This window comes from Dipodomys merriami, unplaced genomic scaffold, assembly GCF_024711535.1.
Source record: "Dipodomys merriami isolate MVZ:Mamm:240054 unplaced genomic scaffold, mDipMer1.0.p SCAF_15, whole genome shotgun sequence".
In the NCBI taxonomy this organism is placed as follows: domain Eukaryota; kingdom Metazoa; phylum Chordata; class Mammalia; order Rodentia; family Heteromyidae; genus Dipodomys; species Dipodomys merriami.
The window spans coordinates 32,726,254-32,753,485 of record NW_027202826.1 but is presented as its reverse complement, the minus strand read 5'-3'; the positions used below and the strand labels follow the sequence as shown (position 1 = coordinate 32,753,485).

The window sequence follows — 27,232 nt, the reverse complement described above, 5'->3', positions numbered from 1 at the left end:
AGCTGCATCGCGGGGCGTCTGTGCGTCTCCGCGCCCCGCAGCGTCTGCCCGCACGTTTCACGGCCTCCGCGGTCCCGCACGGGCCCCAGCCGGGCGAGCACACGGGCGGCAGGCTGGCTGGGCCTGCGGCGAGCGCCAGGACTGCAGCGTTGCGTCTGCGGGGCGGAGCGCACGGGGCTCGGCGCGGCTGACGATCCCGCTCGCCCGCGGGAGTCGAGATGCTGGGCCGATCGGGACCGAGGGCCGCGGCCCGCGACGCGGGCTCGGCCCTGCTGACTCTGCCGCAGACGGCTCCCCAGGAGGACCAGGAGAACATCAATCCGGAGAAGGCAGCGCCCGCCCCGCAGCCGCGGAGCCAGGCCGCGCCCGCGGTGCTCAAAGCCGGCCCTGCGCGGGCGGCGGGGCCGCCGAGGCCCAAGACACGACGGGTGAGCACGGCGGGCGTCAGCCTGTGCACTGGGGGCCGAGCAGGACGAGGGGCGCTCGGGACCGGGTTCTGGGTCGGTGGCTTTGGCCTGTAGGATGTGACTGGTAGCGCCTTTCCTTATCCCCAGCCAACACGGCTGTGCTGCCCGTCTGCGGTGCTGGAGCGTCGTCTTGGCCCTCTGCGAGAGTTCCTTCTACTTTCCAGCGCCAGGCACCGCCAAGGACCCAGATCTCCCCTACTCGTCATCTGCTTAAGTGACTGACTTACACTACTAGCGAAGGGTTTTATTTAAAAAAAAAAAAAAAAAGCTTTGCATTTGGTGAAATCCGCCATTTTCGCGCGGTTTGCTCTGCTGCTCCGCCCTAGGGTGAAGAGTGCGAATCCACACGTTTCTTCTTTTTTCGCCAATTCGTCCCGTGTCTACTGGCCGGACCTCCCCTCCCCTCCCACCCACACACCCACACCATGCTTCTTAACCTCCATTATTTTGTAATTCCAGTTCTGCTTGTAGAGTTTGCCTATAGGAATGTCTGACAAATTGAGACATGCTTTCTTATCCAGGATTACTTTTTGCTTCAGAAAGCTGTTTTCTGAACAATATATGGGAGTAAAAGCAAGGTGAGGAGGGAGCATAACTCCTTTTCATAAGCTCAAATCCAGTCATTTACTTCTGTTTAGGCTGCACCCCTAAAGGACCTGCCGATAAATGATGAACCTGTCAGCGCTCTTCCTCCTTGGAAGGCTAACAGTAAACAGCCCGCCTTCACTATTCATGTGGACGAAGCCCCTGCAGAATCTCAGAAGCCGCCACCCGAACCCAAAGCCACGGAGTGCGAAGATGTGCTGGCTTTTAATACTGCCATTGCTTTGTCTGGCACACGAAAACCTCTGGTACCTCTTGATTTTCCAATGGATGGTAGTTTTGGTACGTTCTAAAGAAGATCTTTATCAATTCAGGCTTGTGGTTACTCTATTGGGCTAATGGGATTGGGTATTTTAAGGTTTACTATAACAGGTTTAAGAAAGGGTGTGGTTTATCTCAACTCCTGGCTAGTGTTGATTTTACTGCCCACTTCATGGGAAACAATATCAATTACATCAACTTCATTAAGTTCTAGTGCCTATTTAGGCTGATTCATGGATGTTTATTTGGTTGGGAGAGTAGATTTGTTGTATTTACAATACTTTTTGTGTGTATATGTGTGCTGGTACTGGGGCTTGACCTTAGGGTTCTTGAACTCTCACTTGGCTTTCTTATTTGATCATAGTTGGTGCCCTGCCACTTGAGTCATGCCTTCTGCCCAGCTTTTTGGTAGTTAATACACATATCCTCAAAACACTTGCCTTGGCTGGCTTTAAAAGGTTACCAGATCTCAGCCTCCTAAGTACTAGGATACATACTCAAGCCACCAACACTTGGCTTTAATAGTATCATACTTCAGAGAATCCTGTTTTAAGATATAATCTGAAATATTGTGAGCTTTTGTGTGTGTGTGTGTGGTGTGTGTGTGTGTGTGTGTGTGTGTGTGTGTGTGTGTGTGTGTGCACGCACACGTGCACACCTGTCCTGGAGCTTGAAGACAGGGCCCTTTCCCTGAGCATTTTTGTTCAAGATTGGATCTGTAGCACTTGAGGCACAGCTCCACATCTGGCTTTTTGCTCTCAGGAACTTTCCTGCCTTAGCTGGCTTTGGAATCTCAGATCAGCCTCTTGAGTAGCTAGGCCTGAGCCACCAAAGCCTGGCTTTCATGCTCACTTCACTTCTTCTATCACGCTTTAGACTTGTTTGAGGATAGTCTTAAAAATGGTGATGCCTGACACCTCTTTCTGTAAAACTAGTGGTTATATACTATAAAGTGACACTGTCTTAACCCATTGTGGCTTGCTGTAGGCAATTCTGCTTACACATTGTACTGTTTACTTACCAAAGGGTGACGTTGGACAGCTGCATGTATCCATTTTAATTCTATTGGTTGGGCGGAGGGGTGTTTGGGAAATTCCTTTGGACATAAAATGTGCAACCAAAATTTAACCTCAAAGGAATCTTTGGTCAAAAAAAGTAGGGATATTCTTTGCCTTAAAAGATAATTTAGCCAGGCACTAGTGGCTCATTCCTGTAATCCTAGCTACTCAGGAAGGTGAAATCTGAAGCCAGCTTGGGCAAGAAAGTCCATGAGACTCATATCTCCAGCAAATTACTCAGGAAAAAAAAAAAAAAAGCACTGTGCCTCAAGTGGTAGAGCATTACCCTTAAGCCAAAGATGCTCAGGGGCAGCACCTAGGGCCTAAGTTCAAGCCCCAGGACCAACAAGAGATTTAAAAAAAAAAAAAAGATAATTTGTAAGCCAGGCATTGGTGACTTACATCTATAATCCTAGCTACTCAGGATGCTGAGATCTGAGGATCACAGTTCAAAACCAGTCCAGGTGGGAAAGTGTGTGAGACTCAAAAAAAACAGAAGTGGAGCTGCAGTTCAAGTGGTAGAGTGCTAGTCTTGAGCACAAAAGTTCAGGGACAGTGTCCAGGCCCTGAGTTCAAACCCCAGGGCCCAGCATAAAGAAAAAAACTTGAATCACTTGAGTGTTGTGCTAATCTGTTTGAGTTGCCCAATTCAAACCAATTTCTTTAGCAATAAGTTATTTGAAACCATTTAATGGATTCTAGCTGTTGCCCAGCTGTGCTTTGCATCTGTCAGCCCCAAGGTAGGGTTTGTAATTCCTACTGCAAACCTCATTTTATCAACTTGAATTTTAAGTACCAGATCATTGCACCATCTACTCCTATCCCGTGGAAGATGAATGATACTTTTACATAATACTGAATCCTATGAGTAGCCTATCAGGATTTTTTTTTCTCATTGATTAAAATTATTGCAGTTATATAGACAGATCTGAGTTGAAATAGTCTATGTACTTTAACACAATATGTTCATTTTAATTGGATAAAATGCTTTAGTAGTAGTAGATTCCCATAAGGAACCAAGTAGAAAACCAATCTGTCTTTGGGTGGTTCCAGAGTCACCACATGCTATGGACATATCAATTGTGCTAGAAGATGAGAAACCAGTGAGTGTGAATGAAGTGCCAGAGTACCACGCAGACATCCATGCATACCTCAGGGAGATGGAGGTAAGACTTGAAACCTGCCTGCAGGGTGCACTCAGTGGGGCAGATTGGAATGGAGAGACTAAAGCTTAAACATTTAATTACTAGTCAATTACCCTGGTGCAATGTTTGACTTTCTATTTGTAGCAATTCAGCTAATGATAAAAATAATCCTTGTTGCAATTTTCTTTATCTGAGGGGTAGGGGACAGGGTTATCTGTCCTGGGGCTTGAAGTCAGAGCCTGGGTGCTGTCCCTTAGCTTTTGTGCTCAAGGCTAGTGGTCTACCACTTGGGTCACAGCTCCACTTTGAGCTTTATGGTGGTCTACTGGTGATAATCTCACTGACTTCCTGCCTGTGTTGGGTTCAAACTGCAGTCCTTAAATCTCAGCCTCCTGGGTAGCTAGGATTACAGGCGTGAGCCATCATCGCTAGCCATCATCGCTAGCGTTCTATAAACCTCCCTCCCGATAGGTTAAATGTAAACCTAAAGTGGGTTACATGAAGAAGCAGCCTGACATCACCAACAGTATGAGGGCCATCCTGGTGGACTGGCTGGTAGAAGTGGGGGAGGAGTACAAGCTGCAGAACGAGACCCTGCACCTGGCTGTGAACTACATTGACCGCTTTCTGTCCTCCATGTCTGTGCTGAGAGGAAAGCTCCAGCTCGTGGGTACTGCCGCCATGCTGCTTGCCTCGTAAGTCCTGCTGGGTTTATGTGACTTCAGGAAATTGGAATTTTCCAACTGTAACATTTTAATTTAATGCATTCCACAGGGTAGACACTACATTAGGGGTGACATTGTGGTATGTGGGGTTAATAGTAGTGGAGGACAAAATGGCTTTTGAATCTATAATGCTAATTTTCTTAGCTCTTGTATAGGGTCTATGGTGTGGTTTGTGAACTTGAAAACTGGCTACAGAAATACACGGGCACTGAATTTCTGGGTGTAGTTTCTTCCATGCAGGGCTTACTGGCAAACAATCTGCATCTTTGCCTTCTCTCCACTAAGATGTGAAAATGAAGCATAAAAACCCAAACAGAGTTTCTTCCATCTTCAGCTGTTCGCTGAGCACTGGCACAGCTCCCCTCTTGGGTGGGCTGTGTCACGCCCTCCTTCATCTCTGACTACATGACAGTCCTTCATTGCTGAGCGGTGGAGCAGAAAGGCTGGAGAAAGGCTGGTCGGGCAGGGGACAGAGGAATTGCAGTTGGTGGAGAGTGGCTTTATTTTACTAATGGAATTTCAGATTTGAATTGAGAAGCTGGCTTCTCTTTTGTTAGGACTTACAATTTTGAACTTTTTTCATTTTAGAAAGTTTGAAGAAATATACCCCCCAGAAGTAGGCGAGTTTGTGTACATTACAGATGATACCTATTCTAAGAAACAGGTTCTGAGAATGGAGCACCTGGTTTTGAAGGTCCTTGCTTTTGACCTGGCTGCACCTACAGTAAACCAGTTTCTTACACAGTACTTCCTACACCTGCAGCCTGCAAACAGCAAGGTTGAAAGCTTAGCAATGGTAAGTTCACTTTGCTTGTGGGGGAAAGGCACCAGCATCGCTGAGCAGCTTTGCTCAGGAGAACCAGTGTTCTAGGGCTGGAATCCATTTGCAGCATGGGGAAAAGTTAACCATTAGCAAAGGATACAACCACAGTTGGCCCTCTATTTCCCATGGATTCAACCACAGGGATTGTAAACACACATGAGAAAAATAGTTGCACCTGTACTGAGCATATACATTAACTGCCATTCCAAACAGCCATGTAATATATTAACGTTTATTAATGAGTAATTGAGAGGTAGTAAGCCATATGCAGGTAGTAACCCTAAAAGCAGGGGTCTAGGTATCCATGATTCCTAGGGCAACTGTTGAAAAGTGCCAAATAGTTCTTTGAAAGGAAGCTGGTAGTGTAGTGTGCAGAGTTGTTATTAAGGGACCAGGGCGCTGGTGGCTTATGTGTATAAGTTTAGCTGCTAAGGAGGCTGAGATCTGAGGATTATGGTTTGAAGCCAGCCCTGGCAAGAAAGTCCTTGAGACTCAACTCTAATGAACCACCAGAAAGCCAGTAGTGGAGCTGTGGCTCAAGTGGGAGAGCACACAGCCTTTAGCACAAAAGCTCAGGGACCACACCCAGGCCCTCAGTTCAAGCCCCAGGACAAGCACAAGAAAAAAAGTTACCAAGGGAAGAAAAAGAGGATAAGGCTGTGAGCAGTCTCCTGCTTGGCATGGATTTGAATTCTAGAGCTCTTGTGATTAAATGGTTTTCCATTCCAGTTTTTGGGAGAATTATGTCTGATAGATGCGGACCCGTACTTGAAGTACCTGCCGTCGATTATTGCCGGAGCTGCCTTTCACTTAGCACTCTATACCATCACAGGACAGAGCTGGGTTCGTATTCAAGTTTTCATTTTGCACATCTGCTTTGACTGAAATGTGTGCTTGAAAACTTTGGAGCCATATCACCTGCTGCTTGCAGACAGTAAATGATGAGAGTTGGTGTAAAAGTGACAGGATAGTGGCCTGAGGAATAGAGGTGTTCAAGATAAGTTACACACACAAATTGCTGCTTTGACTATCAACCCCCTTCTCTGTCTGTAGCCGGAATCATTAGTCCAAAAGACTGGATACACCCTGGAAAGCCTCAGGCCTTGCCTCCTGGACCTCCACCAGACCTACCTCAGAGCACCACAGCATGCGCAGCAGTCCATTCGAGAGAAGTACAGAAACTCAAAGTAAGGCCCACCAAGGAGACGCTTGTCCCGTTAATGCCTAGGGAGAAGCCTGTGTCCACAGAGGGCTGTAGTAAACGGCTCTTCCCCTTGATTTCGGTGGGAGGCATTGTATGTGGGGATCAAACATCCCAATATCATTGGACTCACCCACAGATAGAAACCATTTTGAGGTTTTGGCAAATTTATTATTTATGATCTCTGTTGTCTAGTGAATGTTCATTACTAAAAGCCATTTCTTTTCTACCCTCAGGTATCATGGGGTTTCTCTCCTCAACCCACCCGAGACACTAAATCTGTAACTATGAAGGATGCCTTGCTTTCTAATGTAAATCATTCCAAGTACATGGTGTACAGTTTTTATTTTAGGTTTTAATTTCACAATCATTTCTGAACATATAAGTTTTGGCCAAGGACAAATTATGGTATCTATCATTTTTTAAATGGTTTTAATTTGTATATCTTTTTGTACATGTATCTATCTCAGATAATTAGCTAGTTTTAAGTGGTTTTAGTAAATATTGACTCCAGCCGCCAATATAAGAATAAATTGATTTGGAAGTCTTCATAACTGAAGGTTAATTTGAAGTAAAACTATGACTTTTGGGGGATATCATTTAGAAATGCTCTCTTAGCTTAGGGTTTATTATATAATAAGAAAAGCTCTTCTCTAGGAAAGCAGACCCTCCCTCAAATTCTGACATTCTTTATCCTAAATAATTGGGCCTATTTGCTGCACTGCTCACACTTTCTTTTGACTGGGAAAAGTGTGCTCTGGACCCAGCCCTTGTCTGTCTGTCTCTTTGCTCTTTCTCTTAGCTCTTTCTTTGCATGAAGTGTGGCAGCTTATTAAATAACTTATTCCTCATCAGCCTTTACAAACTCAAAAGATTACAGATGGGAAGCTCTGAAATAAGGTTCTCTAGAAATGTTCATTTGAAGCATAATGTAAAAGAAAAGAAACTGCTAGGTTTTCTAAAGGACTTTTGAATAAAAAATACCCAAGATTGTTAGCATGGAATAAATATCCTTTTAATAGTTATATATACATACATTAAATCATGTTAACTCTAATTAGCCGCTCTCTTCTTTTTCCTCTTCCTCACTGGATTTTTACTGGGTGCTTTCTCTTGTTTTGCACTGACCGTCTGTGTTCTGTGAATAAAGTAAATTAACAGCTCACCAAGTGTCCTTGTTAAATTCTGGATCACTGGCAGAAGACTTTCTGGTTTGCCCAGTCGGATATAAAATGTGGCAGCAGCGAGAGTAAAATAGCAATGGTGGAAAGTGTCCCACCTTACAGAATTAGAAACTGGCAAGCCAGTGAGGAGGTGCTGCTGCACAGCGTCATGCCAAGGGCAGGCCCCCAGACCTGAGAGAGTTTGTGTGCACAAACCAGAGATCTGTTACCTTATTTTCTTTGGGTTCTTGTCTGGTTCTAAAATGATCCTCTCTTCTTCTTCACTGTCGGAGAGGACGATAGGAGCAGCTTTGAGAAATGGCAGAGAGGTAATGTGAGTGACCTTCAAGTTTGCACACCAGGCAACTATTTGCTGGACACTTACAGATATACCTTGTTCTTTAACATCTTTCCCTCTCAATAAGCTCTTGTATAAAAATTGTGTATGTGTGTTGCTTACTTGGGGCTTGGGCACTGTCCCTTGAGCTTTTTTGCTCAAGGGTAGCAAACTATCTACTATTTGAGCCCCAGCTCCACTTCGCTTTTTTTGGTGTTAATTGGAGATGAGTCACGGACTTTCCTGTCCAGGCTGGCTTTGAACCTCAGTCCTCTGATCGGCTTCCTAAGTAGCCTGGATTACAGGTGTGAGCCACCTGTGCCCAGCTTTCTTTCAACACTTTCCCTAAAGATTCTTTTAATTACTGACATAAATGCTCAGTGCATTTAGTAAGTGCCATAATAGTAGTATGGAGAATACTATTTATATACCATCTTTTTGAAGTCAAGCCTGGTCCTCTACCACTTGAGCCATAATATGCCCCAGTCTGTTTTTAGCTTGTTTTTTCAGGTAGGGGCTCATGTTTTTTACCTTGTCAGATTCAGACCACAAGCCTCCTGTGCAGCCAGGGTCCCGCCAGTGCAAGCCACTACACTTGACTGAGACAAAGCCTCCCTAACCTCACCTGGGCCAGCTGGTTTAAACCACGACCTGCCTGCCCAGTCTCCCTCTGCCTTGGGAATAGCTGGGCTTTCAGGCATCAGACTTGTGTTAGCATGTTTTTGATTTTAAGTCAATATGTCAAATGAATTACTTAAACAGCCTAAGAAGGCTTAGGGCTTGCTACATTTTGTTAAAAACACTGAAAAGCCATAAAGCACAGCGTTAAGGTCAAAAGGCACCTAGGCTAAGGGGTGGGTACAGTGGAGCAAACCTGAAATCCCAGCAGTGGAGGGAGGATGATTACAGTGAGGCCCGTGGGAAAAGCACAAAATCCCATCCCAAACTAGTGTTGTTTAATAACCATGAGACAGTCACTTCAAACCCCAGTACCACCAAAGACATTTTCCAGAAACAGGCAAAAAATATGCCTGTAGCTACTCAGCAGGCTTAGCTCTGAGAATTGTGGTTCAAAGCCAGCCTGGGTGGGAAAGTCTGAGACTCTTTTCTCCAAAAACCAGAAGTGGAGCTACAGCTCAAGTGGTTGTGCTATCTTTGGGCAAAACCCCTTGGACAGTGCCCAGGACTGGCGCACACACAAGAGTGAAGAACCTATTTCACGTTCTTGCCAATGCTGATACTTGAATGTTTCTCAATCATGCAGTAAAAAGATACCATCATTTTATTGTCTTTGTGTTTTATCTCTACCAGGGTTAACCATGGATAATGTTAATAATCCATTTGTACTTTCTTTGAAAAGTACTTCATATTTGCCCATCTTTTGAACACTAACTAAAAATGAACTGGGTGCCAGTGGCTCACACTGTAATCCTAGCTACTCAGGATGTTGAGATCTAAGGATAGTGGTTCAAAGCCAGCCCAGGCAGAAAAGTCTCAGACTTATCTCCAATAAACTATCAAAAAGTTGCAAGTGGAGCTGAGATTCGAGTGGAAGAATTCTAGCACTGAGCCAAAAAGCCCAAGGACAGCACTCACATTGTGAGTTCAAGCCCCAAGACCAGCACAAAGTAAAAATATCCCTAAGTAGAAGTTTATTCAGTTGTACAGTGGTTAAAATGCAAAACCAGGCAGAACTAGCTAGCTACTGCAAGCACTTCTGGAGTTCTGTGTGTTCTCATAGTCATACTTGATCATTTAATTGTTTTCACTAAAAAGATAAAAGTATGAAACACATTTCCCTAGGAAATCCGTATTGGGCATAGATCATTCTCCTAGCAGAGGCTCTGCTGGGTAGTATGAGCCTAAAACTACAAGTTTATGGGACATCTTCAGGAAAGTATCTCCCTAAATCTAGCTCACATTTATACGTAAAACACAGTTTTGCTATTGTTTGCATACCAAAGTATAGTTATTTCGGGCTGGGAAGGTGGCTCAGTGGTAGAACACTTGCCTTGCATGCATGAGGCCCTGGGTTTGATTCCAGCACCACATAAGCAGAAAAAAAAAGCCAGAAGTGGCGCTGTGGCTCAAGTGGTAGAGCACTAGCCTTAAGGTGAAGAGCTGAGGGACAGCGCCCAGGGCCAGAGTTCAGGCCCACGACCAGACCCAAAAACAAAACAAAACCAAAGTATAGTTATTTCACAAAAATCAGATTCTCTTAGAATTGGTGTTAACATTACAGTTAGCTTTAGTCATTTGGTTGATTTTTTTTTCCCAGTGCCAGTCCTGGGCTTGAACTCAGGGCCTGGGTGCTGTCCCTGAGCTTTTTGGCTAAAGACTTGCACTCTAGTTGAGCCACAGCTCCACTTCCAGCTTTTTTGGTAGTTAATTAGATATAAGACTCATTGGCTTGCCTGAAATTCTCAGACCTGAGCTTCCTAAGTAGCTAGGATTATAGGCATGAGCCATTGGTGCCTACCTGAAATTTAAACCACAAAATGTTAGCCCTTCCAAAACCACTATGTGTGGCCCATCTATATTCTCTATATAGGTAGGTGTTTACAAAGAAGACAGATCTTATAGTGCATGATCTTGTAAATAATTATATATAACACTTATCTCTTAGATAAGAGGTTATAGATGACAAATATTAGAGATGAGATAAAAACTGGTAGCACCACCTACCCTGGCCTCCAATACCAGCAACATCCACTGCAGTGTCCATTTTCATGTCGTCAAGAATGATAGCTTCATCACTGCCAGCCTCGTCCTCATCTTCTTTCTCAGAGTCCTCAGGAGCGCCCCACGAGTTTTCTATTCCCTCTCCAATTTGGGCAGTGCCAGGAGTCCAAAGCACAGGCTTAGAAACACTGGGCATGTTAAGAAAACTGAACAGCAAGAAATATGGTATACAGCCCAGGGAATGTAGCTTAGTGGTAGAGTGCTTGCCTAGCATGTATGAAGCCTTGGGTTCAGTTGCTCAGAAAAGGCCAGAAGTGGTGGTGTGGCTCAAGTAGGCAGAGTGCTAGCCTTGAGCTAAAGAAGCTCAGGGACAGTGCTCAGGCCCTGGGTTCAAGCCCTAGGACTGGCCAAAAAAAAGACAATATACAGATGGCTGAATAAAGAAGAAAGATAAAATTTTTAACAGGCAAGATTATGGACACCATCATGGTAAGAAAAACTCAAGAATCAGGCTTCTGACACTCTAGCTGTAAGAAATTTAGCAAATGTGAACAGTATTAAATGTACAAATTTCAATATTAAAATGAGTCTTAAATATTAAAGTACAAAATTTTCAAAGGAAAATAAAATGCTGTAATTGGGTGGTCGCTGGAACCCAAGACATTCTATACACTGGGATAGTGTTCCATCACCGTATTACATCTCAGGCCCTAAACTGGTTCTTGGAGAATGTCTGGGTTTTAGAGCTACTGAAGTTCAAGAAGCTGAATGTTAAACCATCAACTTAGTATGACACCACTGTAGTTTGTCTCTAACAGTACAGTATTCCAGGAATGCAATGTCAGTTTGTGCAGACGAGAGAGGAAAGCTGAGTCCTGCTGCCATTAAACCCACCCAGTAAAGATACACTTCTGGAGGAGGCTCAGCTTCAGCAATGATTTCATCGGCTTTCTCTTCCACCTCAGAGGTATCAACAGGGGCCTGCTCCATTTTGAAAGCTGTGATCCTTTGATTTGCTATAGATTCTGCAAAGCCAAACTTTCCACCTTCTTTCCTGTCAGTTTTTGGATAGGGGCCAGGGAGGAGATGATGGGTGATAGAAAAGGCAGGAAAGAAGTTACTATCTTATCCTTTTGCTGGTGAAAACTACTCTAGTTAATTCATATGACTACCTTAATCCTACCAGTTTACGATAGCTGTCAAGATAACTAGTAAAAGGTTGCTATACATTGCTATTATGTGCTATACATTGCTAGCTATGTGTTTAAAGTATATCCCCCATATTTTTTTTCTTTTGGCAATATTTAAAGTTTATACTCCATGCCTTGTATGTGCTAGACATGTGCTCTACCACTTGAGCCACACCCTAAGCACTTTTTGCTTTATTTTTCAAATAATTTCACTTTTTGCCCAGGCCAGCCTTAAACCACAATCCTCCTATTTGCACTCGCTGGGATGACAGGTAAACTACAGCATCTAGCCTTTTCCATATTGGTTGAAATGCGTCTCAAAGAGTTCCTGGGCTGGCCTGGAACTTTGATCTTCCTAACCTCAGCCTTCTGAGTAGCTAGGATTACAGATGAACCACTATATCAGGATGACAGAATAGTCTGTAATCCTCAAATTAGCTGTTCCAGGTAAACACTGGCCTCCCATCAGATAGAAAAATTGGAGTAAAATTTGAAGGGATCTAATCAATTTACTTTTTCTATGTTTTTAGTACTGGGATTGAACTCAGAGACTAGTGCTGACTAGGTTCTACCACTTCCTTGGCCCTGTTATCTTTATTTTAGTTTTTGAGGTACAGTCTTGCGAACTACTTGTGTAGGCCTTGAACTCAGGATCCTTCTGCCTTCACCACCCAAACAGCTAGAATTCCAGGCCTGTGCCACCTCACTTGCTCTCTACTTTCAAAAAATGCACTCCTATATTCAACTGAGACTAAAAAAATAAAGAACAATCAAGTGTGAAATACAGTTGTCCGTGTGCAAGAAAAGCCCTTAAAAGTCCTGTAAAAAGACTATTTAGTTCTGAGGAGTCCAACTTACCTGACTTTCTGATCATTCTCCAAAGCTTTCTGTATGAGCTCTGTAATTTCTGCTACCTTCACACCAGCTATTTTGCTGCATCTCAAAACCTGTTTATAAAAGTGAAGTATCACAAATCAAGTGGCTTTCTCTATCAAAACCTAAAACATCAATTCTTTTTTCTACCTTTATAATCCAAGCTTTTTATTTCCAAATATGAAACGACACACTTTAAATGTAAATTAAAACACAAGAGTCATTTTATCACTTTTAAAGGAGTAGTGCATTAAAGGCACAGTGTGATTGATACTGTGGTGAGGCCACAGACAACAGGTAGGTATGCTGAGAAACATCTGCTTCCTTCTCCATGAGTGATCCACAGAAATGGATCAAGATAGTAGTTGTGATTTTACTTGTGCCAGTCATGATAACTGAAACTAGCACTTATCAACACTTTATGTATGTTATACACTGTAACTTACATAAGTTTGTATCCATCTTTACACCCTCCTAACAAGATATGGGCAGTAATCTCATTCCCTTTTTTAAATTAACTGAAGTCCAAAAATATAAAATCATCTGCCCAAGGCAGCAAACACAATATCCAGCTTGAATTTGAACTAAGCAGCTATTGTTCATACTATTTGCAATATATTGTGTTTAAGAACCAGTAAAACCATCTTTTTCTCCTACTTTCCTACCTGGGTTGGCTTTTGAACCATGATTCTTAGATCTTAGCCTCCTGAGTAGCTAGGAATATAGGTGTGAGCCACCAGCACTTAGCTATTTATATTTTTAAAGGAGGGGGATATAACTTTTCCTTTACTGGAAGAAAAGCTAAGCCTGGAGGGCCAGATGTGTGGGCAGCAATGAGGGAAGTACTCTTCCCAGCTACCAGTCAACAGGATGTCATGATTGGACTGAAACCTGATTCCATCACATCCCAGAATCAATCATGGAAAGTCTCCTTGTTGGCTTTTGGTGGTTGTGATATAATAAACAAGCTTCTAAAGAGATTTTACAGAGACATAGGTCAAAGCACTAACTTGATCTTTAAGAAGCATTATCCCGCCACTGGACTGGATGGTACAGATTTCTCGATGCTTGTTCATGGCGATCACCAGCAAGCCATCCATTACTCGTTCTTCTCGTTCATTGGGATCCACCAACAAGTATGTTCTGAAATGAACATTATATCATCCTGAGCAAATTTGAGCGGAGAGCCTGTCATTCTTAAGGTAATGGGTTTTAAAAACAGTATCAATGAAGCCAACACTGTAAAGATCTTGGCCTGTGGATCTGAATCATAGGGAAGACTCAAAATTGCATTTATAACATAGTGAATACTTAAGCAGGTATCTCTAGCTATTACAGTAAAATAACAACCAGGTCAGACAGATTTTATTTAATGAAATAATATCAACCTTAGTACATCTTTGGTTAAATGACTTCAATAAAAACTTAGGTACTATTTTACAATTTTCCTTATGTGACATATTCTACGGTCTTCTAGATTCTGCTAATGGCACATTAATGCCCATTTCTACACCACCCAATACACCACCTGATAGGCACATGGCTTCTGAGTCCATATGCAAAATAGTAGATTTCAAAGAACAGAGAACTCTCTTGAATAATTTAAGATATTACATAGTAAAATAAAAACTTATACATATAGTAGGTCAAACAAAATCTATAAAACTCTTTACTGTTTTAACATGACTACTGGAAAATATAAAATTACTTATATAACTTGCATTTTATTTCTATTAGATAATGCGGGTACATTTCCCTCTAGTAAAATTCTCTACAAATCTTTGTTCTCATGCACAAAATGGTTAAAGGATCTTATTTATGCCTCCTTGTTTCTGAAGGTTTAAGGCTTAAGCTTCCATATAAAAGCACCAGTACATGGGCCTCCAAGACACTAGGGTTTCTGTTGGAAGAGGACTTAGCAATAGATTGTGGAGAAACTGCTGGCAGATTAAGGACACACGTGCCCATCTATGCAGTCTTTTCCCAATAACCTGCTCCTAGAACCACTCCCCCAATACCTTTCCAAATCCAGTCTTCATTGACCCACTCACCTTCTTACCCTAATTAAAGCCTAGCATCCTAATCTCTTACAATCTGCACATTTCCAGAAAAAGAAGCATGCTACAATTTATAAACTATAAGACGAAAATGTTGGGAAGTATAATCAAGTAGAGCCTTCTTATCACTACTGTTTTTAAAAACTGTCAACTATTGCTCTCACAAAGAGAACTAACTGTAAGATGCTGTGATAGGAAAGGAGGATTCCAGTCATCTAGGACACATCTGAGTAGAACGTTGAAGTTCCCAGCTGCTTTTGTAATTTCAGCCAGAAGAAGGGGAGACTGACCCCTGCTGGAAGAAGGCAAAGCTGACACAAATGGGCATGTGGTGGATGCTCAGAGGGACTGGATCACGCTCTTCAGGTGTGTACTGTTGCAAAAGAAAATATCCACCAATTAGTCACCAAGTTAGGAATTTATCAAAGTATCTATCATCTTGAGAATCAAAAGCTGAAACTAAAAGTGAATTTTCTTAATCCTCAGTACCTGAATCACATCTTTTTCCAACTACCTGTTTGACTTTGCTACTTTTTCTTCAAACTGTGTGCTTTCCCCAGGACACATCTGTAAAATCTTTGAGGTATACTCTGCATCCCATGCAATCAAGCCATCATAAGCACAAGCAATTTCAGTGACTGAAAATGTACACAACCAACATCACATCCTTACTATTTTTGTGCTGGCACTGAGGTTTGAACTCAGAACCTAGACACTGTTCCTTATTTTTTTTCACTCACGGCTGCTGCTCTACCATTTGAGACACAGCTCTACCTCTGGCTTTTTAATGATTAGTAGGAGATATGAGTCTCATGGACTTTCCTGCTTGGACTGGCTTTGAACTGCAAATCCTCAGATCTCAGCCTCCTAAGTAGTCAGACCTGAGCCACTGGCACCCAGCTACATCTGGATTTTGTAACATTTCCATGACTCCCCAAATTCCCCAGCCTCTCTGCACTCTCACTTCCACCTTTGGCCCCTCCATTAATCAGCCTCTTCTGCACATTCTACATCAATCAGCTGAATGATCTCATTATTATGTATCAAGCTTTTTTCAACTTAATATCTCCTCCACTTTGTAGCACATATAAGTAAGCATGCCTAAGTGTGTGAATACATACTTCTTTTATCCACTTACCAGCTGACATTGGACCATTTCCAACTTGCAGCTTTGACTGTTAATGCTACAACCCTTTCAAATATACCTGAGTACACACTCTCCTTCCTTCTTAGGTCCCTCAGCACAGAATTGCTGGAATTCATTTTCTTAGGCATAAGCCATAAGCTATTTTAATATTACAAGGTAAAATGTGTTGAAAGATGTGTGCCATATTATTTCCTTCGATTTTATTTTTTATTTTTATATAGAAAGTTTATGCTTAGCTATTTTTTTTTTCTTCTTTTTTGGCCAGTTCTGGGGCTTGAACTCAGGGGCTGGGCACTGTCCCTGAGCATCTTTTGCTCAAGGTAGTACTCTACCACTTGAGCCACAGCTTTACTTCCGGCTTTTTCTGTTTATGTGGTACTGAGGAATTGAACGTAGGGCTTCATGCATGCTAGGCAAGCACCCTACCACTCTGTGCTTAGCTTTTTAAGAAACTGTCAAACTTTTCCAACAACATTGTACTATTTTTTAGTGTTGTCATCAGCTCTTCTGCTCAAGACTAGTGCTCTACCACTTTGAGCCACAGGGACTCTTCCAGTTTTCCAGTGGTTAACTGAAAATAAGTCTCACAGACTTTCCTGCCTGAGCTGGCTCTGAACCACAGTCCTTGACATCAGCCTCCTGAGTAGCTAGGATTACAGGCATGAGCCACCAGTGCCTGGCTAAAACTACTATTTTTATGTTCCGACCAGCAATAATACATTATTTTTCTATTCCTTTCTGAAGTCTTCTAATCACACTACTTTTTTATTTACTTCCCATACCAATTTCATCTTTCATAGCCCAAAAAGCATTTGGTACATGACAGAACAGATATCTATGCTTATTCAGCTGCCCATGGCCTTCGGTCTGTATTTATCATTTTCTTTGGTCCTTCAATAGTATTATATACCAACAGCCCTTGGCAGAAGACAGGTTTCTCATCTTTGTTCTGGGTACAGAAACAGTATCTCTTCTGTATCTAAATCTACAAACTTTTAATACTCTGGCACACAATTTACATACATCAAAACTGACCTGCTCAGCACAAAGGAAAAGACCCCTAGACCAATGCTTTTCAGTGTGCTTTCTGGACAGGCAGCATAGGTACCATCTAAGAACTCTAGGTTAGACATGGAAAGTCTTGTCCCCCCCCCCCCCCCCCCCGCTGCCTTCCTGTGGAGGTAGAGCCTAGCAATATGTTCTAACAACTCCTCTAGGTACTCTGATGGTCCTCCAACTACTTTGTTACACAAAGGGAAAAAAAAATCCCGGAGATGGGCTGGGAAGGTGACTCAGTGGTAGAACGCTTGCCTTGAGCTGAAGGGACAGTGCCCAGGCCCAGAGTTCAGGCCCCACGACCAAACCACCCCCCCCCAAAAAAAAAAAATCCCGGAGGGACCCAGGAATCTACAGAACCTCCATCCTTTCCAAACAATGCATGGCTGTTACAGGGTAAGAATGGTACTATGCTAGGAATCACGTATTTTTTAGATGTAACATTCAATCCAAAGAGGTAATCATTGCTCTATTCTGGTAGTCATTGCTCTCATGCTGGGATATGTTCTTGACATTTCTATAAAGAAAACTTAAAAGAGATTTCGAGGGCAATTGTGATGCTGTATAGCTTTTGTATCATGAAACTAGCCAGAACCTACATGGCTAACAAGACTTTACTGACAGCTAGTTGTCTATGCTGTCTAGGATGCGCACTCACACATGGAAGGGTCCTGGTTCAGATCACAGGCGCTTACCAGGGTTACTTCATCTCCTTGAACAGAGACATCAGGTCTTCGGAAGTGACACAAGGCCACAATGGCAGCAATGCTGGCAGCATCAATAATATTCCCATCATGATTTAGTAAGTGTAGGTCCACACGTATTTGCCAGACCTGAAAAACATAAAATAATAAATGAAAAATATAAAAACATTTAAAAAATCCTAACTGATCAAAGCAACTAGATATTTATCAAGAAAAATTATACTGCATATAAGTACTTTTCTGTTTTCTGAGAAAGCAGGAAGCCTTCTAGTTGATCAGTAAAAATGAAAATTTAAAAAAAGCCAAGGTCTGGGAAGGTGGCTCTGTCAGTGCTAGAGTGCTTGCCTTACATGCTGGGTTCGATTCCTCAGCACCACATAAGCAGAAAAAGCCGGAAGTGGCACTGTGGCTCAAGTGGTAGAGCATTAGCCTTGAGCTGAAGTGCTGAGGGACAGTACCCAGGCACAGAGTTCAGGACCCACAACCAATAAAAAAAAAAAAAAAAAAAAAAATTAAGCCAAGTAAATATCTAAAATACAATCAGTTCACCTTTCTATTTGAGTTATTGGACCACCGTAAAATACCTTATACTCACACATTTTTCTAACTCCAAACCTAATATGTTTTTATTCTGTCTGATAACACCTCAAACTCTTAGGGTTTATATAATAAGGTGGAAAGTGAAGCAAACTTTCTCTAGAGTAAAAAAATGCTTAAAAATACCCTCATGGAGAACATAATTCTGCTGGTCAGTGGTGGCTTGTGCCTGTAATCCTAACTACTCAAGAGACTGAGATCTAAAGATCCTATTCAGTGAGATCCTTTATTTTTGTACATTTCTTATTGTAAAAATGCTGTATATAGGGGTTAGTTCCATGAGCAAGGTAATGAGTACATTTCCTATTGATCATTGTTGCCTCCTCCTTTGTTTTCCCCCTACTATCCCTTCCCTTCCACCTCCACAACTAGCCCCCGCCCCCTTTGCCAAAGCTGTAAAGTTTGTTTTCAACATAGTGTTTTGTACATCTCATTGTTACAATGGGTCAATCTGTATCTTTATTTAAGCATTCTGTTTTTTCCCTTCCCCCCCCTGAATTAGAGAAGGGTATATACAAGATGCAGGGCACTGATATATCAAAGACAGTGAAAACAGGGGTTATACCGTGGGGGAGGAACATACAAAAATCATTGCCCCATTTGTTAGGAAATGGAAAGACTTGGAAAAAATATTAAGTGAAGCCAGGCCCAAAGAAACACAGGGCCCATGGTTTCCCTTATTTGCAATAACTAGTATATATCTGAAACAAGCAGAAACAGATAAATTGATGTTAGGTGAAATGAAACCCAAGATAAGGACTCAAATGGTTTTTCTTTCTTGCTATTGTTTCTAATGTATTTATAAGATGATTTCTTTGTTGCTTTATATGTCCCTCCCCTACGGTATAACCCCTGCTTTCATTGTATTTGATGTTGGTATAATTTGTAGAGGGAAAGGGAAAAAAACCAATTGTTTAAATAGGGATACAGGTGGACCCATTGCAACAATGAGATGTACAAGACGTTATGTCATAAAAAGAACTTTACAACTTTGGTGGGGGGGGGGTCAGGGGGTGGGGAGTTGGGGAGATGGGAAAGGATGGTAAGGGGAAACAAAGGAGAAGGCAACAATGCTTGATAAAAAAATGTACTCATTACCTTGCTTATGTAATTATAACCCCTCTGTACAGTATTTTCACAATTAAAAAAGAAGAAATAAAATACTTTGAGCATCTGGAAAAAAAATCACATGGTACATTACGTTAGAAACAATAGCAAGAAAGAAAAAAGATATTTGTGTCCCTGTCTTGGGGTTCATTTCATTTAACACTACCTTATATGGTCATATGTACATAGTTTTGGCTTTTTCTGCTTGTCCCACATATGTACTACTTATTGCAAATAAGGGAAACCATAGGACTTTTGTTTCTTGGGCCTGGCTTACTTCACTTTCCATTTCCTAACCAATGGAGTGATGTCAGTCTTTCTGATGGAGGCATAGAATTCCATTCTTATCTTCAATTTAACCAAAAAGAAGTGGGGGGGGGGGGGGTAGCCTAAGTAGTAGAGTGCCAGCCTTAAGTGAAAAATCTAAGGACAGATAGCATCTAGGCCCTGAGTTCCAGCCCCATATTAGTGTCAATGTACGCACATGTGCACACATGCACACAGTTTAAGAATTCTAGGGAGATTCCTCACCTTTTCACCAGCAACAACACAGAGTGATTCAGTGTCTATACACTTGGAATTTCTCAGACATCTTTCCAGGAGTCGATTCAACTTCACCAACAGATCTGACTGCCTATGAAACAGGGATGGACAAACGTCATGAACTTAAAATGTGTTGTTTTTCTATGGCTAAAATAACTTAAGAAAGATTTAAATACCTGCCAGGTTCAAATGCCGGAGCAGCCATTTGAGAAAGTTCAAGATTAAAATACAGAATACCTTCTGTTGGCCTGTTGAGTTTTGGAGAAACAAGTTCACAGGAAACCTGGCCAAGAACTCTGCAAAGATAAAGGAACAACACAGTTAACTAAGAATATTTCCTTTCCAAATAAAAAAGATGTAATAAAACAGACAACAATTTTCAATCTCATTCTGAGGGTAATATGTTCAATCTAATGGCTTGAAAGACCCTTGAAAGTCATTCAAAAAAGGAGGCAAGGTGAGGACTGGTGGCTCACACACACCTGCAATCCTAGCTACTCAGAAAGCTGAGATCTGGGGGTTGAAGTATGAACCCAGCCAGGGCAGGAAAGTTCATCCCTCTTATCTCCAAATAAACAGCAAAAACCTGAAGTGGAGCTGTGGCTCAAGTGGTAGTTCTAGTCTTGAGTGAAAAAGCTAAAGGACAGCACCCAGGAACTGAGTGCATACATCAATATGAACGCGTGCGCATGTGCGCGCACACACCCACACCCACACACACACGAAAGAAAAGAAAAAGTGGTGGAGTCTGTTAATGAGAAGATCAAAATCCCTACATTGTTAAGGATGTCATACTTAAAGATGTCATAAAGAACCACAGTGATATTCACAGAGCTTGTGATTAAACAGTGTAGCTACAAAACCAAAAAATGTGGCATTCAAGGACATACACTTATTCTTGGAAGGACAGTCCAGACTTCTGAACAGCTTTGTCAACAACCCAGTCAACAAGATTACTCTTGCACTGTGGGTGGACAAACAGAATCCTGTTACCTTGTTTTCCCGAGCTCCACGATACAGCACCCATAATCCGCCCCAAATGAGATCCTTACGCTTCTGTAATCGTAGGTTTGTCTGCCATCCAGCCGCTGGAAACACAACCAACATTCATTTATTCGGCAACTCTTTCTTGAGCAATTCTTTTGTGCAGTCACTCGCGATCTGTGGCACTCTAACCACACAGCCCCGGTGCGCCGGCGGAAGCCAGGCGCCGCGGGGCATCGAGAGGTGCTGCGATGGCTTGGCAGCTTGAAAAGAATCCGGCGGCCGGGCGCCGGTGGCTCTCACCTGTATTCCCAGTTAGGGCACTAAGATCTGAAGTTCTGGGTTCGCAGCCCGGCAGGGCAGGAATGTACGTGAGACTTTTATCTCCAATTAATCACCAAGTGGCGCACTGGCGCCAGGCTCGAATGAAAAAGCCAAGGGAGAGGGGGAGGATCTGAGTTCAAGCCCCAGGATCGGCAGAAATAAACCAAACCAACAAACCGACAGCGCAAAGTACCGGGCTGGGGCTGGAAGCGTACCCCGCCCCGGCCCGCTTCCCGGGCTGCGTCCGAGGCCGCGCCGGCCCCAGCGCGCACGCGCCTCCGCTAGGGCCTCCTACCTTCTTCTCTTCGATGGCGCGCAGGAGGAAGCGGCGCTCACAGTTAGACAGGGGCGTTTCCTTCATGGTGTCCGGTCACGGCGCGCGCCGGGACCAGAACCCAGGACCGGGAACCGCGGAAGACTCCACGCGCGTCCCGTTCGCGCCGCGGCCCCGGAGGTGATGTCATTAAAGCGCGACGGTGGCGGAACGAAGACGGGGCCAGGATGGGCGGGGCAGTGGGCCAGGGGCGGGACTGGAGCGGGGCAAGGGAGAGAGGATGGGCCGGAGTGGGCGGGGCGTTGTGTCGGGGGCGTGTCTGGAGGGTGTGCTGTGGGCGGGGCCAATGAGCGCGGGGGCTGGGACCTCGCGGGCTCTGGTGCGCGAATGGTGATTCTGGGATGTGTTTGCTCTTTAGGAGATTTCAGGGTTCAATGGAGAAACACATTCGAGACGGTGACAGGAAAGCTGTGGGTCTTCTTCCCGATCTCCAATCTCTTCTCTCTCCTTGTTGTTTTGTGCCTTCCTGGGGTTTGAACTCAGGGCCTGGGCGCTATCTCTGAGCTTTTTTTTTTGCTCAAGGCTAGCGCTCTGCCACTTGAGCCACAATTCCATTTTTGGTTTTTGTTGGTTAATTGGAGATGAGTCACCATCTTTCCTGCCCAGGCTGGCTTTGAAACAAGATCCTCAGACCTCAGCTTCCTGAGTAGTCAGGATTACAGGCGTGAGCCGCTGACACCTGGCTCTTTTGTTGTTTAATTACCTTGAAGTCGTTGTATAGAAAGTTTCAATTCAATAAATAAGTTTATAAGTGCAGTGCATCTTGATCAATGCAATTTTTTCCCCAGCTCTGCTTTTTGCTGATTAATTAGAGATGGAATCTCACAGATTTTGCTGCCTCGGCTGGCTTCTAACAGTGATCCTCCAGATCTTAACCTCAGAGTAGTTAGTACTATGGACCCAAGCCACCAGCGTCTGCCTTGATTTAATGTTTATTTATTATTTCTCAAAAAAATTTTTTTCTGGTACCAGGCCTTGACCTCAGGACCTTTTGTTTGCTCAGTTTGCTTGCTTGGCTGGCACTCTACCACTTGAGCCATGCACACACACAATTTATCTCAAGGATAGATACTTTTCCTTGACCGTGGACAGCAACCCTCACCCTCACTGGTGTAGTGCATTTCTTACAACAAACCACCATTTATTATGCCTGTTTCACAAAGAGATTTACCCAAATTTGCAAACCTAGTGAATTGTAGAGCCAAGGCTTATACTCAGTGTGTGTCCAAAGACAGCTTGAAAATTCTTAGTTCAATGTTTCTTTTCTGTGTAAGGATTTTTTTCTTTGGGGGGGGCACAGAAGAAATTACTGTACTCTGCTGTTTCTTGCAACTATGAATCCATTTTACCCCAAATGTATACCCTCCCCCAACACTACACAGGGATACTTTGTCTGTGAAGATCTTTAACTTTCTTCATTTACTTACTTGCTCTCTCACAGCTATAGAGAAAATAAAAAGAATAAAGAAGCTTACCAAAACTCAGTTTCTTATAACACACAACAGGAAGCAGGGCTCATGAATACAAAGAGGAATGCAAAAGTTTGGCTACCAGTCCAAAGCTAGCACACAGGCAGGAGTAAGATTCAGGTTGAACTGAACTTTCATAGCAAAACATGGGAAGAGCTATATGTGTAAAAGTAGTCTTGGCTTATGTATGTGTGTGTGTGTGTGTGTGTGTGTGTGTGTGTGTGTGCGCGCGCGCGCACGCGCACGCGCGTGCCCACGCAGGCGTGCACACGCACTCACGTATGCTGGTCCTAGGGCTTGAACTCAGAGCCTCAGCACTGTCCCTGAGCTTTTTGGCTCAAGGCTAGTGCTCTACCTTGACTCACAGCTCCACTTTCGGCTTTTTTTCTTGTGGTTAATTTGAGATAAGAGCCTCACAGACTTTCTTTCCTGGGCTGGCTTCCTCAAATCTCAGCCTCCTAGGTTGCTGGGATTACAGGTGTGAGCTTGCAGCATTCTCACCCAGTTTAGAATGCATGTTGTGATCTCTAAGCTGAAGCTGTAAATTCTGTTTCCTATTCAGAGGGAGAGGGAAAGAGGGAAAGAAAAGGGAAAGTAGAAAAGAGACACAGAGAGACAGAAAGGTTGGCAGAGAAATAGAGGCTAACCTGTGTATTTACGTTTGTGTGTGCCGGTACTAGGACTTGAACTTAGAGCCTCACGTTCTGCCCGAACATTATTGCTCAAGGCTGATCCTGTGCCATTTAAGCCACAACTCCATTTCCGGCTTTTTGCTGCATAACTGGAGAAAAGAGTCTCTCAAATTTGTTTGCCCAGGCTGACCAGGAGCCTCGATCCTCAGCTCTCAGCCTTTTGAGTAGCTAGAATTACAGGTGTGACCACTGGCACCAGCTTTTGACAAAAATAAATTCTAATTTATAGATTGAATTATATTCTGGAGGGCATGTGAACACTCAGCACAATGCAAGACACAAAGTAAGGACCTGGTAAACACTTGGTAAATGACCTGTCTTTGCAGAATCATAGTAAATTAAATTATTAGAATACCTGCAGGCTTTGTTAAGGCTAAATAATACAATTTTTTTCCTGCACTCAGGTTCCCTTGTGTATATTACATCAGCTTTGCAAACTGGTTTTGCAAAACAACTCTATTTTGCTAGAATATTAGATTATCTGGCAAAATTTGTTTATACAGAATCCATGCTGGCTCTTTATGATCACCTCAGACACTTCTAAATGATCACAGACCGTCTGTTTCAGACCTTGTTTTAGATTTTGGGATTTTTTTTCCTCTTTTTTTTTGTTTGCCAACAATGCTATGTTCTTCATTCCCTTTTGCCCTCTTTGCAGTTTGGGAATGTTTTAAAACTTATTTTTTTTTGTCTTTTCTTTTTGGGTACTGGGGATCAAATCCAGGACATTGTAGTTGGTAGGCAAGTGCTTTCCCACTGAGCTACATGTCAGCCTTTCTTTGCATTTTTGGTTCTCAGAACTTCCGTGTTATTCAGGATGAGTCTGGCTCACATTCATTAGTAAGGAAGACCTTTAAATATTTCCTACATCATTTCAAAAAAAATTTTGTGCCAATTCTGGAGCTTGAACTCAGGGCCTTGGGCATTGTCGCTGATCTTTTTTTTTGCTCAAGCTTAGTGCTCTACCACTTGAGCCACAGCTCTACTTCCAGCTATTCACTGGTTAACTGGAGATAAGAGTCCCATGGACTTTCCTGCCCATGCTTATTTTGAACTATGATCCTCTTAAGTAGCTAGGATAACAGGCATGAGCCACTGGCATTGCTCAATTTTAATAATATTATTATTATTATTATTTGCTGGTCCTGGGGCTTGAACTCAGGGCCTGGGCTTTATCCCTAAGCTTCTTTTGCTCAAGGCAAGCACTCTACCACTTGAGCCACAGTGCCACTTCTGGCTTTTTTGAGGAGTTTATTGGAGATGAGAGTCTCACAGAGTTTCCTGCCAAGACTGGCTTTGAACTTCGATCCTCAAATATCAGGCTCCTGAGTAGCTAGGACTATAGGCATGAGCCACCCGTGTCTGACTGGCTCAATTTTTGTTTTTTAATGAAAGGAGTAAGATGACCACATTGTCCTTGAAGAGTATTTGGATTATACAACTAACACCAGATGCCTATTTCAAACCACAGCGCTGGATGAAATTGTAGGTTGATCCAACATAAAATTAGATTTCTCATCTGTTAGGGGAAAAGTTCCAACAGGAAAATGTAGGTAGGACATGAGTCATCGAATGTGATTTTTTTTCCTGCCTCGTAAATAAATCCTATTTAACTAAACCATATGTTTTGAAGGAGTTAAAAAATGAAAATGTAACACTTTTATATACCTGAACTCTTGACCATTAAAACTCATGTACATTTGCATTTCTCAGTTATAAATGGAGTTTTGGAAAGAAGCCAGTCATTTTCTTTGTAGCAAGTCTTGCCATCAATACTTTTTCCTCAACAAATAATTTAAACATAGTAAAGATGTAAGCTATGCATACTTACTTTTTATTGTCGTATTATTATTGTTTTGGTTTCAAGAGTAGCAAAAGAGTAGAAGAAAAGTTCTAGAATTGTACTCTTAGCTACTCAGGAGGCTGAGATCTGAGGATTGTAGTTTGAAGCCAACCCAGGCAGTAAAGTCTGTGAGACTTATCTCTAATGAACCACCAAAAAGACAGAAGTTTGTAGTTAAGTGGCAGAGTGCCAGACTTAACCGAAAAGTTAAGGGACAGTATTCAGATCTGGAGTTCAAGCTCCACTACCAACACATACACACACACAAACACACACACACACCACAACACACACACACAACACACAACACACACACATGCCTACACCAAACGTCTTCTCCCTTAGGAGAAGAGGATTAAACGTTATAACTTCATTTCAACCAGTTCTCAGCTCATCTCAGTAATTTAGTTTGCAAATGATGACTATTGACTTCTGTTGAGCAATTTCAGTTTAAAAGCCATGATTGGGGTACCACTGGGACGGATTTAGCTTTGATCACAGAACTTTTGCGTTGCACCCCACCCCCTGTTCTGTTCTCTTTTATTCTGGAATGCGGAGGGCTGTCAATGAATCACAGAACAACTATAAAACATGGGGGCAGTGCTCAATAGACACTGTGTGGAAAATGAACTATGCAACTTGTGGGCAGGGATGAGAGAGGAAAATGGGGGAAAAGTGCAGGAAGGGGTGACATTGTCCAAAAATAAACATTGACTCATTACCTGGCTTGTGAAATGGTGAGCCCTCTATACCACCCCTTAAAACGAACAATAAAATTATATTTTTTAAAAAGTAAAAGAAGCTCGATGCCAATGGCTCACACCTATAATCATAGTTACTCAGTAGGCTTAGAGCTGAGCATCATGGTTCAAAGCTGGGCAGGAATGTCCATGAGGCTCTCCTCTCTAATAAACTAGTCAGAAAAAGCTGGAAGTGACACGTTGGCTCAAGGGGTAGAGCACTAGCCTTGAGAGAGAGAAAAAGAGAGAGAGAGAGAGAGAGAGAGAGAGAGAGAGAGAGAGAGAGAGAGAGAGAGAGAGAGAGAGAGAGAGAGAAAGAAAGAAAGAAAGAAAGAAAGAAAGAAAGAAAGAAAGAAAGAAAGAAAGAAGCAAAAAACAAGATGAGAGCTATGAGAGAAGCAAACCAGAACAGTGGATTGGATCCTCACCTATTATTTGAGAGTTTAAAGTCTGCTTGTATATGTAAGAGATTCTGTGTTTGTTAAGTTTAAATTGACTTATACCTTTTGCTCAAACTAATGAAAATTCAGTCTCTCACTTGATTTTTTTCCACATCGTGTGTGTGTGTGTGTGTGTGTGTGTGTGTGTGTGTGTGTGTGTGTGTGTGTGTACACCAGTATTGGAGCTTGAACTCAGAGCTTCACCTTCTCCCTGAGCCTTTTCACTCAAGGCTAGCTAGCACTCTACCACGTGCCACACCTCTACTTCCTGCTTTTTGCTTTTCTCAGATTTGTCTTTGCAGGCTAACATTGAACTGCAATCCTCAGATCTCAACCTTCTGAGTTGCTAGCTAGGATTACAGGTGTCAGCCACCATCACCCAGGTCCAAGTCATGGAAAATTTTAAAGAAACTGCCCTCCTTCATTGCAGATACTTATACAGGCCACTGAGGAAGCTATCTTGGAATTCCTCCTCCATAGCGCTGTCATGGATTCCAGGGTTGGTTGAAGAAAGGGAAAGTACCAAGTATTCCAGAGCCAGGCTTCTGATTTCAGATGCATAAAGTAGTAAGACTCGAATCAGCGAGCTTCACACAATCCAACAAAACAAAACCATAGCAGCAGCAACAACAGCAATGTAACATTTCAAGTAATCAAAACCACATTT

General features: G+C 42.8%; 2 protein-coding genes across 2 annotated transcripts; one reads left to right on the top strand and one right to left on the bottom strand.

Moving 5' to 3' along the window:
* Ccna2 (cyclin A2) lies at positions 1-7,095 on the top strand. Its single transcript, XM_070022534.1, has 8 exons — positions 1-428; positions 1,106-1,352; positions 3,443-3,555; positions 4,006-4,229; positions 4,848-5,055; positions 5,812-5,925; positions 6,136-6,269; positions 6,520-7,095. The coding sequence occupies exons 1-8, from the start codon at positions 219-221 to the stop codon at positions 6,566-6,568; spliced, it is 1,299 nt and encodes a 432-aa protein (XP_069878635.1). The 5' UTR covers positions 1-218; the 3' UTR covers positions 6,569-7,095.
* Positions 7,096-7,237: 142 nt separating this feature from the next.
* On the bottom strand, positions 7,238-21,501 carry Exosc9 (exosome component 9). The gene is made up of 12 exons (XM_070022533.1): positions 21,343-21,501; positions 20,733-20,827; positions 19,916-20,035; positions 19,728-19,830; positions 17,484-17,621; positions 14,876-14,958; positions 13,539-13,671; positions 12,514-12,602; positions 11,373-11,519; positions 10,469-10,653; positions 7,677-7,755; positions 7,238-7,421 (listed from the first exon to the last, which is right to left on the bottom strand). Exons 1-12 carry the CDS (start codon positions 21,406-21,408, stop codon positions 7,337-7,339), a joined length of 1,323 nt encoding a protein of 440 aa, XP_069878634.1. The 5' UTR covers positions 21,409-21,501; the 3' UTR covers positions 7,238-7,336.
* Positions 21,502-27,232: the final 5,731 nt, after the last annotated feature.